Here is a 19,432-nt window from a genome sequence, read left to right on the forward strand (position 1 = left end):
CTGGAAGGGGCTCTCAGGTCTCCCTGGAGCCTTCTCTTCTCCAGGTGAACCCCCCCAGCACTCCCAGCCTGGCTCCAGGGTCAGAGGGGCTCCAGCCCTTGGAGCATCTGCATGGCCTCCTCTGGACTCTGGGCCCCAGAGCTGGACACAGGGCTGCAGGTGGGATCCCACCAGAGCAGAGCAGAGTAGAGCAGAGCAGAGCAGAGCAGAGCAGAGCAGAGCAGAGCAGAGCAGAGGGACAGAACCCCCTCCCTTGACCTGCTGCCCACCCTGCTGGGCACAGGAACTGGCTGGGTCAGGCAGGGGACTGAAAACTGCAGGCAAAATGGTTCACAGCACAACTATGGGTAGCATTAATTGAATTAACTGGGAACTTAATTGGGTTGAGTCATGAGAAGCAGAGCCATTCTCCCTTTTGCAGTTCATCCCCTGTATTGCAGGGTGCACTGTGGTCTCCTGTACAGAAGAACTGAGCTCATTAGCAACCATAAAAATGCTCTTTTGCTGCAACTTCCATGTTGCTGAATTTCAAGCACGTGTTTTTGATCTCTGCAGCGTATGGCCAGGACAGAGGAGGGCATTCCCAGGCCTGCCAGCAAGCTACAATAATTTGAATTTCAAAACTGAAGCTTCAGAACTGAAGGTCTGAAGAGGATACCTGATTCATAACAAGGGGATATGCTACAAAGCAATTACTGGAGTTTGCTATAAGGTCATATTTCCATCATGTGACAATACCCATTAGACACCTGATAACAGAATAAATAAGGCTTCAACTGGAACAAAAATAACTGTACAGTAACTACAGGATATACATCTGTGAGCACATAAAAAACAGAGTAAGAGCCATATCAGTTACTTAACTATTCAAAATGGACAAAACAAGAAAAAACACCACCTTGTTTCCTGACATGAGAATAGATTAGTACCAGGAAAAGAGGCAGGTTTCCAACAGCTCCCTCAGCCCTTTATTTCCAGTGCTGTCACAGCAATGCTGCAGCGATACCGAGATCCAGGAAGGCTGTCCTGGCACTGTGACACTGCAGCAGCCACAGGGGGTCAGTGTGTGGTCCCACACAGCAGGGTGGGACACAGCAGGGCAGGACATCCTTCCATGTGCCATCCCTGCTCCCACAGGCTGGCTAACCTGGAGATGGACCAGTCTCACGTGGTGTCTAAAAGCAGAACAGATGAGTCAAAGAAAAAGACCTTCCCAAGATACAAAACAATGGGGCATTCCATTAAAAACAAAATTTTATTGTAGTTCTAACACGCTACTGTGTAAAAATACAGGGGACTTTTCATTCTGAAATGCTTACAAAACCCACGGGGCTGGAGAAGGTTGGACTCTGACAGGTGCGTAATTATCATCAACGACTTTGTAAGAGGCAAATATGCAAACTAGGTCCCACCTCCTCAGCTGTACAGAAGGACATTGTGCTTTTGCCATGGCCCCACTGCACAGCAAACTGTAGAGAACAGCTACAGACTCCCAGCCCCAACATTCATTCTCTAATTTGTCTCAGACCTTGGAGCACTTCTGTTAAATAACCATCCTGGAATATAGAAAACTTTCAAATTCATATGAATAACAAACTTTTCTATGCTGTCTTTAAGGCACATATTTCTATCCAAATTTCATTTTGGTCCAGAGGAGCAGCTGCATTTCAGACATGAGCTATCCAGGCATGTGGCAGCTTGGTTTGTTGTAACTATCCTTGTGACCATAGACTTCAACGACGTGTATGGAATTCACTGTGTGCCCTGGGGTGTTGTGCCTGGGTACAGCCTGTGCCCTGGGGGCACCACTGCTCTGCTTCAGCACCTGATCCTTGTCCTTGCAACGCCCAGGAGCTACCACGGCCTGAGTCCACTCCTCCTGGAACCTGGAAGCACAAGGGAAAAAGTTATTTTCATTTCATGTCATTCTGGTGAGGATACAGAATTTCCTAACCCATGTTATTTGCACATCAGACATATCGCAAACAACTTGTGCTCTAATGTAAGGAATTGCTTCTCTCAGCATCAAAGCCAGTTGGCAGCAGTGGGGTAAAGAACTGTGTGCTTGTAAAACCTGATGCAGACCTTGAAAAGAAGCAGTGGGGCAAAGAACCATGTCTTTGTAAAACCTGATGCAGACCTTGAAAAGACTTGTGAGATTGCGGGATTTTTTTGTTGCTGGGGCAGATGTTTGTTGTTTGCCATCAAACGAGTCCCCAGCTTCACTGTAGTGTGATGCTACCTGGAGAATGTGACTGAGGACACTTGAGTGCTGAGCCTGGTGCAGAAGGAGCATCCTTGCTTGGTTAGGGGAGCCCTGCTGGGAGCACAGGAGCCAGCTGTGCTCAGTGGGATTCGAGGTGTCACTTGCAGAGGTGCCAGTGGTTGCACTGGGGCTTGTGCTTGCCCTTGGCTGCCTGCCCTGGCTACTGAAGGGGCCTCAGGCTGGATCTCTGTGTTTGCAGCACTGGCAGTTACTGATCCATCCCACTCCCTCTCCTTCCCCACTAGGAAGGGAGGGTTTGCCCAGCTGGGGATGCCAGCATGGGCCACTGCCCCAGGCAGCAACACCACAGCAGTGGATGGTACAGGGCAGCAGATGGAGATGGCAGAGGTGCTGAAAAGATGCTCAGTAAACCACACACCCTTCATTCAGGAGCATGGTGGGGATGGGATCAGCTTGTTCCCGACCTCTGCTGACAGATGCGCTTCACACCCACGGTCTGTGAACCAGAGGCAGGTGAGACACAGCCCTTTGGGGGCCATGCCAAACAACTGCAGCCTGATTGTGGGAGCTTTGTAAAACATCAGCTGTTGCCCAGCAGCTCCTGCAGGCAGAGCGAAGGTTGAGGGTTCCTGCCCAACATTCACTGCAGGTGAGCCAACTCCTCCAGCTTCCTCTGAGCCCTCGGTGTGGGCCTCTGCACACCCACACCCAGGACAGCACAGTCTTACCCTTTAGTGCATGAAAACCTGGTAAAGAAACAGAAGCTGCTTTCTGCAGTTACCGGTTGCAGAAGGCAGCAGAAATGCTCACACCCCAAACGTGCATACCCAGAGGAACCACAGAAATATAATAGTAACAGAAAATAAACCCAGACAACTGAAGCCTTGTCCTGGTACAGAGCAGGGATGCTGCAGATACACCTCTCCTGTAAAGGAGAACAAATCTTGCTCTTCATTGGAAAGCTGTGTTAGAACACCACTGCCCTGGAGGTGAGAGGACACTGCCAGTGCAGTCTGCATGTACTCATCAAGGAGGTGCTCAGAGGAGCAGAATTTACCCCATTGTAATTCAAACAAACTCATCTCTTTCTCAGAATACCAGCTGGGTAACTTCACCTACATTGTATTGACGTGTACTGTTTTAACTGTGCTTTTTAACCCTGGGGCCTCAACAAGCCCTCGAGTGTCTTTGTGTTGGGCACCAGAACACCTGCCTGAGCACCCCTGTGTCCTGCCATCAGGGAATAGAAGACACATGGAATAATGCTGCACACCTCACTGCCAAAAGAAAATCTTCTGAGCTACTTTATGCTGTGCATTTATTTATTTTTTTATAGTATGAGGAACTCAGTTCCATCTTCTTGAGGTGGTAATCAATAGTGAAAATAAAAATCAAGTCAAAGCAATGTATACACTGAGAAGACTAGGATAAAGTTATGCATGGGCCAGGCCTGCCAGGATTATAGCTCAAATCCAGGTGTTCTGGTTATGGTGCAATAAATACAGTTCACCTGGGCAGAGTTCATCCCACTCTGATGTTTTCCCCCTATAAAGCTCCATGTTGTCAAACTGTACTTGGAGGACAACTGTACTCCTGGTTTAGCAATCCCTTCCTCCCATTTCAGGAACTATTAAAATTCCATTGGCTTCCACCAGCACACCTTGTCAGAAGCTGTGGCTGTCCCATCCCTGGAGTGTCCAAGGCCAGTCTGGACAGTGCTTGGAGCACCCTGAGCTGGTGGGAGGTGTCCCTGCCCATGGCAGGGGTCTAGCATGAGATGGGCTTTAAGGTCCCTTTCCACCCAAATCATTCTGTGATTCTGTGGGTGTAGGATGAGGAAACAGTGGCCACCTCCTTTCCCTGCAATACATCGAACCCTCCCCATCAGAAGGACAGTAAAACCAGTTCCCCAAGCTGGGGTTCCACCGCAGCAGAGGATGAGAAGAGCTATTAAGGGGGTCTCAGTGCATGCAGTGGGCTCTGCTCTGTGTGCACGGCCTTCAGTCAGACACAGCCTTCAGTTTGCTCTCTCACCCTTGGGAGCTCTGTACTTTGTCCTGAATAAGTGTGACTGTATTTTCAAGCACTTCAACTTCTCTTAACTCCAGTTCCCAGCTGGACTACTTCAAAACATCACAGTTAGAGGATTAGAAGTCTTCCCTGTACCCTTACCCAGCAATGCCAACCCACCCCAGGACACTGGGTGCTGCACAGCCAGGCTGGGTGCAGGAAACATTTGACAAGGACAGCTCTATCTGACAGATTAACTTGGAGTTCCCATCTGGGGAGAAGAATGGCCATCATAGCATATATCAATGGAGTTTAGAGGATTCACAAGGATTTTGTTTTGTGTGACTTGAGAGCTGTTCCTTGCTGGAGGGAAAATGCTGTTAATGGGACAACCAAGACGTGTGAGAACACAGAGCATCAGGGCTGCCACAAAGTGCCCGGTGCTGGCACTGCTTCTGAAAACAGATTTTATACTGGAGGATAGGAAGGGATTCTTTTTGTTCCTGTATGTCTGGTGGCTCTGTACAAGACCCTGGGGTAATCATGAAAGCATTATGAAAACAATAACAGCAGCTCTATTGAAAGCACATGTTGCTGTACACGCCCCCTTCATGCTCTTTAGCAACCAGCTACCCTACCCCTTCTGACAGGGCCCCAAGGTGAAACCACAGCTCACTTCCCCTGTCTCAGCTTTCTTTGAAACCTGCATGTCAAAAGGTACAAGGAGGATTTTAGTCTCTGAAAGGTGGCACTGGGGGACATAGAGCACAGGAAAAACAAGAGAAAAAAAAAGAACCACTTCATGAATAGAGAAGCTCAAGTTGGACAAGTTGCAGGGAAAACGGGGAAAGGAAATCTGCCCCTCTCCTGTGTTGGGTCTCCTCCCCTTTGGCCCTTGGTGCCACCCAATCAAGCATCTCATGTAGGGAATTGTATTAATTCCATATAATTGTATCAAACAGGTCATTTGCCCTTTGCAGCCCTTTCACTGGATGCTTTATGTGGTGCAGGATCAAACCCTACAGTGATGAGGGTCCTGCACCCTTCCTGTGCCCAGGGAGCAGCCCACAGGTGCCCCAGGGCAACTGCACCTGAGCAGGGGGACACATTCACACCCACCCAGACAGTGAGGACACTGTGCCAACGGTCCTCTGCGTGGCCACAGCCCTGGCACTGCCCTGCACGGCGCAGCCTGCAGGCTGCACCTTCTGACAGTGAGGCTGATCATCACAGAAATGTGTGGATCTTCCGCAGGGAGCGAAGGGTTTGGCCCTCTGGTGACGGTGCTGACCTTCATAACCATCCCAACAGATGGGTTTTCCCAGGAAAATCTGGCACTGGCACTGTTGTAGGTGGTGATTTGCCTCTTACTTGTCCCACTGGTGCACCTTCTGACAGCCATTTCAGGTGTCCTGGTGCAGTTTCCTGCTCTGCTGACATCTCCCACCAAGCTTTGCAGCAGTTTGTGTCACAACATGGGTATTTCCCCAAGTGTTGTCCCTTTTCACTGCAGTAAATCCACACCACACTACCCCCTGCTAATGGGAGGGCATCAGATCTTTCAGCTTCTTTATCTCTTCTTCTTAGGTGTTCAGAGGGCAAGGAGTTGGGCAAGTGCCTGGGAAAGGAGACAGAGAGCAAGGCAGGGATGTAGCCAGGTGTCCCATTTCATCCTGTTCACACTTCTAGAAGGTTCCTTGTCTCACAGCTGAGCTCAGTGAGCCTGGGCAGACATCAACAGTTCTTAGAGCAGCACATATTTCTCATTTGTCCTTCCTCACAACCCCTTACAAAAGGTAGTGGAAGATTTCCACCATTATAGCCACTAAATCAAAGAGAAAAAGAAAACTTAATTTTACTGTGGAGCTCAAAGCCATGAGCTGATCTCACCTACCTTGCATGTGACTGCTTGGACTGACTGAAAATGCTGAGCTGCCTCTCCTTGGGCCATACTGGCTTTGGGTTTTTTTCTGAGAAACCTTTTCACTTTGAATTCTTTGTTGTTGGATTGTCCTTATTTGCTTTTTGCCTGGTACTCTGGTAAAGCACCTTGTAGTCAGAAAGGGCTCTGGTACAAACATTTCAGCTCCTAAAAATATCTTCTTTGGGAGAACATACTGGCCTGAGAGATTTTTATTCTTTGTGGTAATATGCTCCAGCTGTGTGGAGAGCAGAAAGGAGGACTTTAAACCTACAGAGACATTTGACTCACTCCTGCAGTCAAATGAGTTGCTTCACTGAGAATGTTTTATAATTCACCTCTAAAAATTTGAAATGCACAACTTTTTCCAAATCCTTCCACACCAGACAAAAAACCACACCAAATTTCTTTGATGCTCTTTAGATGTATTTTTGAGCTGGACTAGTTTTTCTCTGGTTGTCATCTTAGCTGACAGAGGATGAAAAGGAGTTAATCTACAGCTAGATTCAGTTCTCCCTGAGCGTGGAAAGCACTGGATCATCAACTCTCTCTTACAAAAAGTAAGCCCATCTCTGAGTCAAGGGAGTATCTATTCCAGGACAGGTTACAGGACTGTTATGCTGAAAGAGCAAAGCAACAGAGCCAAGGTGGGGCTATTTGTTACCATCATTAAGAAGCTGATGCAAACTGAAATGAGCTCTCTCTGTGTTTCCTCTGCTGGCTATCTGTGTATCTCCTGGGAGAGCTGCCTTCAACACAGGCCCATACAGAAACAGGTCCCAGCAGTGGAGTGCCTGGTTTTTTAATGTCCATGCCAGAAGGGCTTGCTGTTTGCTCTCACAATGTCCCACTAAACTGTGCACATTTTACCAGCCAGTGGTTCCAGTTGGATTCAGGCTCCCATTTCTGCTACAGAACACTTGTGTAGTTGTGTATTTATGGAACTGATGGCTTGCACTCAAAGAACAAGAGAAAATGCTACAAACTACACAAAGAGGCACAAGACAGACCCCTCCCTGCACATTTAATTGATGTACATGCCAGCAGGACAGGATAACTCTTCATGGAGTTAAAAACTGGTGACAGTGTTTATCAGACCAATTGCTTGTTTGCATTCCCTCACCTTGCCTTTCAAAACTGTTTTCCCAGAGCAGCAGCTCTGCTGAGGCTGTTGCAGTAGTTTGCTGTGAAGCTTTGCCTGTTTGCAGACAACCAGAAGGCAGTTTTTCAGATCTGTAAATTTTGGGGAGGTTTAGGTTGGATATTAGGAAAAAATTCTTCACAGAAAGGGTTGTCAAGCCCTGGAAACACATTCAAATTCATCTGGGGTGCAGCTCCAGCCACCCCCCAGCAGTGGGTGAGCATGGCCCACACTGGCATCAGGGCAACCCCACTCTTCTTTTTAGCACCAATTTCTTTAATATCCCATCTCAGTGACCTTCACCACCATCTCTCAGCTGGCACAGAGGAAGGACATCTGTCATTAAGTTTCTCTTTACAGATATTTTCCCCTGTGCCTGCCATGGGGCAGAGGACAACCTGCTGTTCAGCAGCTGCCTCATCCAGGCTCTCCCACATGGGGGCTTGTTGGGATGGAAGAGGACTCTTCATCTCAGGGGGTGGATGCCCAAGCAATTATTCCAGAGAAGAAGGACTGCAGGGTCAGGTATTACTCTTCATCAGAAAATAACTGACTCAAAAATCACATATGCTGGTACATCTGAAGAATGTACCAGAGAAGAGCAACAAGGCTGGAGAAGGGACTGGAGCACAAGTGGGGAGAGGCTGAGGGAGCTGGGGGGGTTTAGCCTGGAGAAGAGGAGGCTCAGAGGTGACCTCATCACTGTCTAGAACTCCCTGAAGGGAAGTTCTGGCCAGGTGGGGGTTGGTCTCTTCTCCCAGGCACTCAGCAACAGGACAAGGGGGCACGATGGGCTCAAGCTCTGCCAGGGGAAATTGAAGTTGGAGAGCAGAAAAAAATTCTTTGCAGAGACAGTGCTCAGGCATTGGAATGAGCTGCCCAGAGAGGGGGTGGATTCCCCATCCCTGGAGGTTTTTCAACTGAGATTGGCCGTGGCACTGAGTGTCATGATCTGGTAAAGGGACTGGAGTTGGACCAAGGGTTGGACTTGATGATCTTGGAGGTCTTTTCCAACCCAGTCGATTCTATGATTCTGTGATCCTGCAGTCAGGTTGTGAGAGCTGTTCCCAACCTTTTGCCCAGCAATCCTCCTGGAGCTGCTTTGGAGGTTCATGGACATTGTTCTCCTCTAACTACGGGGCCCAGAGCTGCAGCTAATCTCCCTGCCATAGACACAGACCCTTTTTTTTTTCAGCTAATCTGGCTCAAACCTCTGCACCACAGAGCAACCTATCTCTGCTGGCTGCTCTCAACTTCTGAGAAGTGATGTTGGGGAAACACCCCTCCCAGCAGCCCCATGCTCTGTAACTTGTCTTCCCCTGCTCAACATATTTAGCTCTTTAAATATGAAAAATAGAGCAAATATGCTGTAAATACCTGCAGCCTCTGCAGAGAACACTTTCTGGTAAAAATTGGTGTGTTCATCCTCATTGTGATTCCTTACATCCAAATGACAGTGGTGGCATCAGCAGTGACTGCACTCTGTAGTTAATGATCCCAGTATTTGTACACACATTTATCAAAATTGAATTTTGGAACAATTTGTTCAAGCAGCCAAGAAACCAGAATGTGGCTCGTTATAATTAGAGTAGTTGCCACGAAAATTCAACATTTCCCTGCAAAACTACACGTTCATCACGTTTGTTCTGTGCTTCAAACATGAGGGGGAAAAGATCTCATTTTGTGGCAGACAGGTCCAGAACAGCACACTGGATGGAGCCTCTGCTGTCAAACAGCTGGGCTTCTCCATTCTTTATAACTTCTATACATCAGCATTCTGCATCCACATCAGGCCACCTCACTGCAGCCAAAAGTGTCTCATCAGCATAGTAAGCCTTAACTGATGTTTCTTAATCCTAAATTCCTCTATAAACTATAACAAGTATCTCACTTGCCTGAAAGAACTGTCTTTTAGTTTTATTTTATATTGCCTTACCTAAAAGAATTGGCTTTTTATTTTATATCTCCTTAAAGTATTTTTATCCTTAAAGTGGTGAGTCAAAATGTAAATCTCTCAATCTATTTCAATTAAACCTAAAAAGCAGCACGACCTACATTCTTTTCTCATCAAAAATGCACTGAGATATCCTCAAGAGGGTCTTCTCCAAGGGTGAAGGAGTTTTCACTCTTCCAGATACTTCACATGCTGCAAGAAGCAGCAGAATAGTTTTAAGAAAAGGAAACACTGTTGTAAAAATGACTGAAATTTTGAGGCCTCCACCCACTCCTTCCTCAGCCATGGGCACTGCCCATCTCAGCCTCCCCTCCTAAGGGGGTTGCAGAGCCACTTGCCATGGCTGCATCTCAGAGAAGAGCACGTACCAGAGCCCTGAAAAAGGCAGGGAGGAAACAATTTACCTCCTGTGCTGCTCAGGACAGGTCCTGACTAGGAAAACCAAATGGGATTTCTGATGTGCTCAGAGCCTTGCACAATTCCTCCAAATGTCTGAAATGTTAGCACAGGAACAGGACAGGGTAGGACAGAGTAGGGTGGGATAGAGTAGGCTACCTAGAGTCAACTAGAATAAAATCTTTCAGTTGGAAGGGACCCACAAGGATCATCCAGTTCCACTGCTGGACCCCTTCAGCACTGACCAAAAATTAAAGCACATTATTAAGGGCACTGTCCAAATGCCTCTTGAACACTGACAGTTTTGGAGCACCAACCAGGTCTCCAGGAAACCTGTTCAGGGTCTGAGCAGCTCCTCCATACACAAATGCTTCCTCATGTCAACTCTGAACCTTCCTTGAAGAGCCTTGGTTAAATTCTCTTTTGGCTTGTTCTTGAGCATGGAATCTTCTGCCCTCAGTCTTGCTGCTTTTATCCAGCCATGCTGTGTGCTTGTATTTATTTCCTTGGACAATCAGTGCTGTAACAGCTCCACCACTACAGCAATACCCACAGGGTTGGAGGTTTCCTCCAAGCACAGGCTGCCAACATGTCCACCTGGCACTGGATGGAGAAAGGTAGGGCAGGAATTACCCAGGCAGGGTGTCCTCCCAGCACAGCCCAGCTCCATGTTTGCACCTCCCCAAGGGTTTGCCTGCACTGCCCTGCTGTTCCCAGTAAGGTGGATGAGCACAGGATGAGGAAACTTAGCCATATTTGGTAGACACAAAAAAATAAGGCTTACAAGTGAAATATAAAGATGACAGGTCATTTGTTGTCTTCATGAGATCTCTTAGCACGATTCCCACATCTCATCCTGCACATATATCCATTTAACTGAGTTAAAGAGCAGAAATCAGCATCTTTTACTAACTTTGATTAAACAGCCCATATTTGAGTGGAAAAAGGGGAAAAGGTCAAAATAAGGAAGGGTCACATCTGTTCCAAGAGCAATTCTAGGACAACTTTGTTCAGAATCACCTCCAATGCCATTTCCATCTCTGACTAGAAAAAGTGCAAACAGCCAGCCATTTAGCTGGGGGTGCCCAGACTGACACACCTCCTCTCCTGGCTGGTTTGAGCTCTGGCCAGTGATTAGCCAGGATCCCCTCACCTCTGCACGCTGGAGATAAAGCAGACCTTGATTACTGGTTGATGTCCTGCACTAAGAGCTGGGTATGAGCACCAGGATTTCACACAGCATGTGCATTGCTCTACCAAAGAAAAACAGTTTCCAGGCTTTCTTCCTCCTGCCTCTGTCATTCCCCACTGAAATTTATACATCATCCAGTTTTCTAAAGAAAAAATAAACTTGTAGATTTCTGGCCCCAGAGAAGCCCAGATAAATGGCATATTCCCTGCTACTGTAGGTAAGAAAAGGAGTGCAGAATTCAGTAAACACAAGCCTGTGCTGCATGAAGTAGTGCAGGGAAGGACCCAGAAGGAGCTCAAGGCTCCATCAGAGCTCTCACCTCTGCTTCCAGCCCTTTAGAAGTTTATCCATGCTATTTTAAAAGCAGATTACACTTACACAAAACATTAACATCGCAGCAGAGTGAAGTTACCCAAAAATAAAAATTGCATCCTGAGTCTTCTAAAAACTGCTTAGGTCATAATCAGCACTTAATTAGCTTCATACGTCTTTGTGAAATCACTCAAACCCAGAAATTAATTAAGCAGCCATCAGACTTCTGTGCAGGACTCCATTTGAACAAGATTTCCAGCTGCACTCTGAGATGGAAGCAGGTTTACAATCTGCATAAGATTGCTCTCTGCAGGTAAGCACTAGGAATCCCTGATGCTGCTGCTCAGAAAGGCTGTGCAGGTGAGCAGGGCATTAAAAGCAAACAAGGTGTGCTGTATATTCTCACACACAATGACAAAGCAGAACCCAGAGGATGCAAAAGACACAGAGATGTGTGTTTATATGACAGTATTAGCAAAACAGTGAGTGGATTTTAACACATACTCATTTTTCTGGTGGTTTTTTTTTTCTGTTGGCACCACCAGGGTCAGTGTAACACACCTGGAGATGCTCAGAGATGATTTTGAACAGCCCAGAGAACAGCTGTGCTCACCACCCACACCCCCATGGTACCTGATGTGCTTTCTCCCAGCAGGGAACAGGTCCTTGGTCTATCCCAGGGGTAGGGCTCCCCCACTGGAATTCTGCTGCCTGGGCGGTGAGGATGCTGTTGTGCCTGCCCTGATCACCACACAGGTCTCAGAGGGGTGTTCCTGCCTACTGTGGGCTGAGTGGCAGTGCCTGGGGCTCACCTTGAGCCCCCCCCAGCCCCAGGTGTCCCGGGCTGCCTCTGCTCCTAAGGCTCTTAGGAAAGCTGCACCTTGATCCCACTAACCAACACAGGGCAGGGACTTCCCTGCTGCAGTTTAGCATCAATTTAACAAAGCCAATTAAAAACCTCTCCCCAGCTAATCTGGTGCAACCTCCCCTGCAGACCAGGCTCAACCAGGCACTGCTGGGCAAGGAAGCAGCTGTACAGGGGAGGCCGCACTCAGTCCTCTGCTGGCTCACTTATTGGCAACAATAATTCCCCACAAGATGGGCAAGTTCAGAGACAAACCCTGACAACCCACTGGCTTCATGTCCTTGCAGGGGCCTCCTTTTAAAAGGCATTTCCAAGGAATCCTCTCTCTAAAATTTATTCCACAAACCCATTCAAATCTGCTGTATTTAAACAGCCTTACCTGTAGAATCCTTGGTTATCATATGCCATGTTAGTCACGTCATCACATATAGATTTATTCCTGAGTTTCTTATTGTTGTTGTTATTGTTTCTTCCCTTGAACCCAAAGTAAGCAGCTTGCATGTGCTCTAGTTCTTCAGTTCTGAGCTGGTACCACAGCTGCATATCCCTGGGAACACAGCAAGGGGTAGGGGACAGTGTGGTGATATGAGGCTGGATGGCTGAGCTGTTATCTGACCACAGCCCTGACTTCTAGATCTTAAATCTAATTCCAGCTTTACTAAAGACAGCACTTAAACACCTGCTGAACTTCATGTGTAAGCCAAACTTCTAGAGACTTAAATAATACCTTAAGGTGGGGAGTTCTTAAAAGGCATAAATATTATTCTGTAACATAGTGCTATTTCAAGTACTACTTCAGTCCTCAAAAACCAGCAAACAAACAGAAAAAGAGAGCAATTTTCTTACGAGCACCTGTGGATAGTTCATAGGAACAAACCCCCAATAATTAAGTCAATTTGATAGAGTGGTTTTTGAGACTATGGGTAATAAGTCACATAAGGTGGGAGGTGTCAATATTCTCATGGACTTTCACCAGTGACACAAGTCAGGCCACATCTTGTTGTGTGTGAAAAGATTACGAACCATCTCCGTTTTATAGAATAAATTATTTCAAGAATAATTATTTCTGGGAATTTTTGCAGCACTGACATTCCTAGAAGGTTCCAAAATCACCAGGGAGGTTGAAAAGACAAATTGACTTAAAATGGAGGAGACAGGTAATGTCACCTTTGTTAAGCATGGGACATATTCCCTTGCCTTCTGGATTCCCTTTGGAAATGCTCAGGGGACTTTTCATGCTGCTCCCTACAACTTGGAGGCAAGGAAAACAAATCACAATTTCTTTTCTTGTTGCTAAAAGAAGTCTAAGATTCACAGGCATTTTCACTACCTGATGGGACAAGATTAAATTGTGAGAGCTGGTGACACTGATTTTGGTGCCATTTCTGTCCTCTTGGGACGCAATCCTGCTCCTTCCAAAGGAAACAGCAGCCAGGCTCACTCACTGGGACAAGATCTGGGAAGAGGCTGAATAGTGGGAGGATTTTCAACAGCCTTGGTGCTTTTACTCTCCAAAAAACATGTGACTGTGGCACCTGGGGACATGGTTTAGTTGTGAACACAGTGGCAGTGCTGTGCTGACAGTTCAATTTGATCCTAAGAGATTTTTCCAACCTTAATGATTCTATGATTCTATAAAACACAAGATGGCACTTCAAAGATCATTAGACACCTTGCAAGACGGGTCTGTAGGCAGAGGTGATCTCCTCTAGCAGACCAACTACCAGAGCCAAAGGAAAGCAGCCAGGCAGCCTTCAGAGCCAAAGGCAAGGTGAGGACATTCTCCCAGCTCCACAGGTACCTTGTCTGGTAGAGATGGTTTAAGAGACACTTATTTTACTTTTCCACCCCCAGGAGTTCTCACTCTGTGTGAAGTTATCAAGCCTGCAGCTTTTTGTCAGATTAATGCTTTGTGCATGCAGAAGTCAATCCACTTTTCCACCTCCATCACCAGCAGAGATGCTGCCACCACACCTGCCAAGTTTCACACAGGGCTGTGTTACTCTTTCTCCCACCACATGGACAGTTTGTACATCACTTCAATTCTTTCTGACAGAAGGGACCAGCCACAAGTGCCCCCAGGTTCCCTCTGGAGCAGGGCTGGGATGGAGCAGCTCCTTCAGGAGACAGGGAAGGGAGCACAGAGGGCATCAGGGAACTGAGAAGCTCCCAGCAAAGGGAATCATGTTACAGACTGATGACAGAATCAGGTCATAACGTCCACTGTGAAGGGCTTTTCTCTTGTAGGAGAAAAATATCAAGTCATCACAGTCATGTGAATGGCTAATTTTAACACAACTTCATTTAAAATAAATGAAAAATGATATGAATATCTTATCAAAAAGAAAAGTGGTGATTCCAAAAGTGTCAATCAACCCTTTCATTTCAAAACTTACTTCATGCTATCAATAAAAACCTAATACTATGAATGACACCGAAGACTTCCAATTTTTGACTCACAAAATCCTTTTAAGGGAAACAGAAAATCTGTATTTTGGCTACACTCAGATTTCAAGTGCCAGAGTTTTCCCCCTCCGGTGGTTCCCACACAGCTCCAGATAAAGCACAGCTTGGCAAAGACACCTTCACTTGTGTCTTCCCCAGTCTCCTTCCACTCCATTGGAGGGAGCATGGGAATAAGGAGCAGGGAAAGTGAGAGGGAAACAGGGGCAAGGTGTCCATGGAAAACCTCCTGCAGCAGCAGCGAGTGTGGGTGGGTGTTCTCGTGAGCAACAGTGACTTGACTCCTGATGTGCTCCTGCTGCCACTCTCCACACGGGGATTTTATAATGCACTGGATTGAAGGTTTGGCCTCTTCTCATTCCTGTTTATAAGCCTGTGTTTGGACTGGTTTAGGCTTGTGCTCTGTGCCAGAAGATAAAATCCTCTGTCCTTCCAGCACTGTGCTGTGACAGCTCTAAGGGAGCTCTGCAGACAGTGAGGGACTGCACAGCTCTGACAGGGGGAAAGGAATTTTCCCAGCAGTGTTCAAGGCAAGCAAAGAAAACAAGGAAAGAAAGAAAGAAGGGGAAACTGCCAGTCTTCAATAAGTTGAGGAGAGAAAGGTTGGGCCAGAAAATAAAATTTGTGTGTTCAGCTTCTGCATAATCCTGGGTAAACCCAGATCTGCCCAGGCCCACTGAGGTTATATGATATTAACAGACATTAGGTGCTTAAATACTCTGGAATTCCAAGTCTCTCTATGCCTGAAGCCTGCCCTACAAATTAAGGAATTTAAGTAATTAACATCACTGCAGTGCTGCAAACAGCAAACCTTTGCAGCTCTCTGCTACCCCAGCAGTGGGGTCTGTATGATGTACTCTCTAACACCGATTTTAGAAACCTCTTCTTGACATACCTTTGAGTCCTCCTCCTCTCACTCTTCTTCACACACTTGATCAGACAGCAAGTTAAGAAAGCCATGGACATCAGCAGAATGACAGCACAACTCACAATGGAGGCAACCACTGCGACCTTGAAGCCAAAAGTCTCGTACTTTGATATGGCTGCAGCAAAGCAAACACAAGCGTCTTCTGAGATCAGTCCACACATTTATCTTCCACATTTTCATTAAACCATGCTGAAACCCCCCTGCTTCACAGTTCTGCTCAACAAGGTACGTGTCAAGATACCAGAGCATCTTGGCTTCAGCTGAGAGCCATGCAAGCCTCAAACTGGACTATTTAAAAATCTCCCACTTATAAGTTACTAATGACTTGTTCACAAGCATTTCACCACCGCAATTAATTAAACACAGTGCCTTTAGTGCTGCAGCAGCTAAAAAGCACAACTCTGTTGGCAGATCAAATGCAGATGAGCTGCAGACTCTTATTAATTAGAACTGGAGCTGCAAAACCAAATACTGATGGGGTAAATGGATTTAAAGAAGCCCTTTAGAGCAAGGCCAGTTCCATGTAAATCACATTCTATCCAGCAGTCAGCAAACAACAGGTTTTTCTCAGGCTGGGACGGATGCAGGATGGAAGACCTGGAGGGCTGAGTGTTCACAGGTATCTGCTGCTGGAAGTGAGTTATCCAGACAAAAGGAGTGGGAACATGGTGTGGCACAGCTAATGTGGATCTCTGCCAACTCACTTGGAGCAGTAAGTGTGTCTTGCTTTGAAACTCATCGAGTTCTCCCACTGTCACAGAGAGCAGCATCACAAACTGAGCTCCACACAAAGTGTTGCATTCCTGCAGCCTCATTTTCCTGCTCTCATTTTTCTTTAAGGGGCTCTCTCAAATGGGAGGTAAGAATTACTGACTGTGTGAGAGAGTTAAGTGTAAGAGCAATCTGCCCACTAGGGATTTGAGAGGACACAAGGTCTGAGACACAAATTGAGGTGCTCAAAGCTCAGAGGTACCAAGTTTTGTTTGCATCTACTTCTAGTCAGACTAGTAACAACTTTGTAACAAATAAGCAGGAACACAGCACAAGAGGGAGTCAGTGCTGCCATTCAAACGTGATTTGTCAATATGGTAACTTTCCCACGTGGCAACAAGCCAGAATTGTTGAAAAAATATCACTGTGTTTCTTTTACAGCAAAAACATTGTCAGAACAGACTGCCAGGAAATTAGAGGTTTGCAAATGTGCTTCCAACATTAGTTAGGCATGTCCATATATTCTCTAAAGAAGGATACAGCTTTTAACTAGAGCCACAGTTATTCTGGTGCAACACTACCAGTGATGTGAGATCAGCAGTGAATCCAACTGAGTCTTTTCTGTGTCATGATAATGATTGATGTCAGGACATATTTGGAGTGCAATTACCATCAGTGGGGCAACTCTGAAGAAAACTCAATTTGTCTTTTTCCTTGCACAGATGTTTAGAATGAACCCTCATGTTGCAAGAGACAGGCAGGGAAATAAGAACAGGGAGAGGTTTGGGAAGAACCTTACGCTTGCAGGAGGGCACTCCGGCTGTCCACTGGGTGCTGTTCCCTTTCCAGACGCAGCTGATGATGCCAGGGCCTTCCAGCTGGTGCTCGGCGGAGCACTGGAACATGACCACGGTGCCCACGTCGGTGCCATTGCCATGCAGCACCTGGAGTGTGCCGAGCTGGGGCGGGAGGAGGCGGCGACACTGCCCTGCGGAGCAACACACAGCCATGCAGTGCAGCACCGAGGGGCACCAGGGCTTGGCTGGCAGCAGGCTGGGGATCAGTGCCAGTTATGTATGTATATATGTACGTAGGTATGGCCAGACTTCAGAATGCAGCTTTGGGCAGGGCTCTCCCCACGTGCCCTTCCAGACTGCACAGGGGATTGTTCAGGTGAGGCTCAGTGTGAGCAGAACTGGCCCCACCGTTTCAGTCCTGAGGTCCATCTGCCACGGCCGAGCGAGCTTGGACAGTGACAGGGAAGTCCTCGGGACTGTCACAGCCCCCGGTACTGACCGGGCTGACCCTGCTGAGCATCCGAGATCTGACGGGATGGGATGGCAGGGAGGGCTTGAACTGCCAGGGGACGGTCCCACTGAGACTGGAACTCAGGTCCTTGGGATTCAGAGTCCAGAGTGCTCTCCATTACACCACGGGACCACCCTTAGTGCCAGTTAATGGTCAGAACAAACAGCAGAGCTTGAGGTGGGCCATCCTGGCTGCTCTGCCAAGCACCAGCCCACAGCCAACCCCCCTCGGGGCCATTCCACAGCGCCTGTGCCCTAACCCCCAGACAGAGCAACTTGTGTTGGGACGTGATCTGCTCAGAATGGTACATAATGAACACTCAAACATCAAAAGAACAGTCCTTTCTGAGTGGTGTGGGCTCCTACAGATCCCAGTCTTGTTGGACTCTGTTTAATTCAGCATCTTCCACGCTGGGAGCATTCATTACACATCTTCCCTGAAGCAAATTTCCAAGATCCAATGGGTTGATCACATGTTTCAGTCTACTTGGCAGCATCTAGGCATGATCCTACAGAAAATTCCTATATTTAAGAGCACTGCACCTCTGTTTGGTGCAAGGGGTCAGGGGGGTCAAAACCACAGAGAGGGGCAGGGAGAGACACACACATAGAACTTATCTCCCTTTTCCAAGTGGCAAACTCTGCTTTACAATAGATTCCCTATCCCTGGAGGTTTTTAAACTGAGATTGGCCGTGGCACTGAGTGCCATGATCTGGTAAAGGGACTGGAGTTGGACCAAGGGTTGGACTTGATGATCTCGGAGGTCTTTTCCAACCCAATCCATTCTATGATTCTATGATTAATTTTTAGTACATTTTTGTTCATTCAGCTCTTTCCTTTCTATTTCTTTGTTGTTCGAGCTGCTCCTCGAGCCATGAAGCTGTTCCCCCCTTCTCCCCTTGGCCACCCAATGTCAGCCACTAAATTCATACACTGAGTTTTATTGTCACAACATGCACTGTGTTTACACTTATTTGAAACGTGTCATTAAGAAAACATAAAACTTCCAGATAACTTCAAAGGTAACAACAATAAATATGCTTCCTGGTTCTGTACATGTGCACTGCCAGAATCTGGAAACTGTTTTATATAATCTTTGGTTTGTTAACACTTACTAAATAGCAGCACTGCTTCTGCATCAGAGCCCAAGTTCCCCGTTTATCCCTGGGCGTCCAAATGGCTGGAGAAGACTCAGAGCCAACCACACTGCAGTGGCAAGCACTGTGATGACACACACAAAAATGTTAAAAGGGGGAAAATATGCCTCCCAAATGACAGCCTCCTCGGGAACATCCTGACAGAACCACATGCTGTTGGCAAATCTATTTTACTTTTAATACTAGAAGTGCCCCATGTCATCAGCTGTTGTTGAGCTCCCAGGATCACACCCAGCCTGCCCACCCCACTGCCTCCAATTCATGCTCTTAAAACCCCTGCCCCTGGCAAACAAACGCAAAGGAATCTCAGCAAAAGACCAAACAAAACCCACAGACACAATTACTGGGCTAATCTACTGAGTAAATATGTACCAAGCACTAGCTTTTTAAACCATACCTCTTTAATTCCATGCAGATTATTTCTGTTTGTTTTGCCACTTCCTTCAGTAGCTTACTATGGCAGCAATTTGCTTCAATGAGAGCAAATATTTTCTAGAGGGTAGTTTCTCTTCATCTCTTGTCCTTCCCACCCATATCCTATTCCTGAAACACATGGGATGCACTGGACAACTTTCCTCCTCTCTCCAGATGAGCATTATGAGTTTGAGCTTTTTATTTTAATCACTCAGTGTCTTCCCATGAAACACCACTGTCCTAAACTGCAGAATGAAGATTTTACATATAGAGATAGATTTATTTTTGTTTTGCATTTTACAATTTCAAAGCTATTCTTAGAGATCACATTCTCAGAGTTCAGGTTGGTGACTGAGACACAGAAAGTCAGTCAGAGTCAAACTGGACTCAAACCACACCCCCTGGGCCACCACAGCAGCCTCATAGACTTTCC

At 46.9% G+C, this 19,432-nt stretch overlaps 1 protein-coding gene across 2 annotated transcripts in view; it reads right to left on the reverse strand.

The window, feature by feature from the left end:
* Window positions 1–1,236: 1,236 nt before the first annotated feature.
* Window positions 1,237–19,432, reverse strand: part of SUSD3 (sushi domain containing 3) — a 33,340-nt gene continuing 15,144 nt past the window's right edge. For both annotated transcript variants that reach the window (XM_071549743.1, XM_071549744.1), the window contains exons 2-5: window positions 16,920–17,108; window positions 15,377–15,524; window positions 12,398–12,565; window positions 1,237–1,886 (exon numbers count right to left, since the gene is read on the reverse strand). In XM_071549743.1, the coding sequence (XP_071405844.1) occupies window positions 1,679–1,886; window positions 12,398–12,565; window positions 15,377–15,524; window positions 16,920–17,108 (713 nt within the window). In that variant the 3' untranslated portion in view covers window positions 1,237–1,678. The remainder of the gene's footprint in view (window positions 1,887–12,397; window positions 12,566–15,376; window positions 15,525–16,919; window positions 17,109–19,432) is intronic.

The sequence above is a fragment of the Pithys albifrons genome, chromosome 3 (assembly GCF_047495875.1).
Source record: "Pithys albifrons albifrons isolate INPA30051 chromosome 3, PitAlb_v1, whole genome shotgun sequence".
In the NCBI taxonomy this organism is placed as follows: Eukaryota; Metazoa; Chordata; class Aves; order Passeriformes; family Thamnophilidae; genus Pithys; species Pithys albifrons.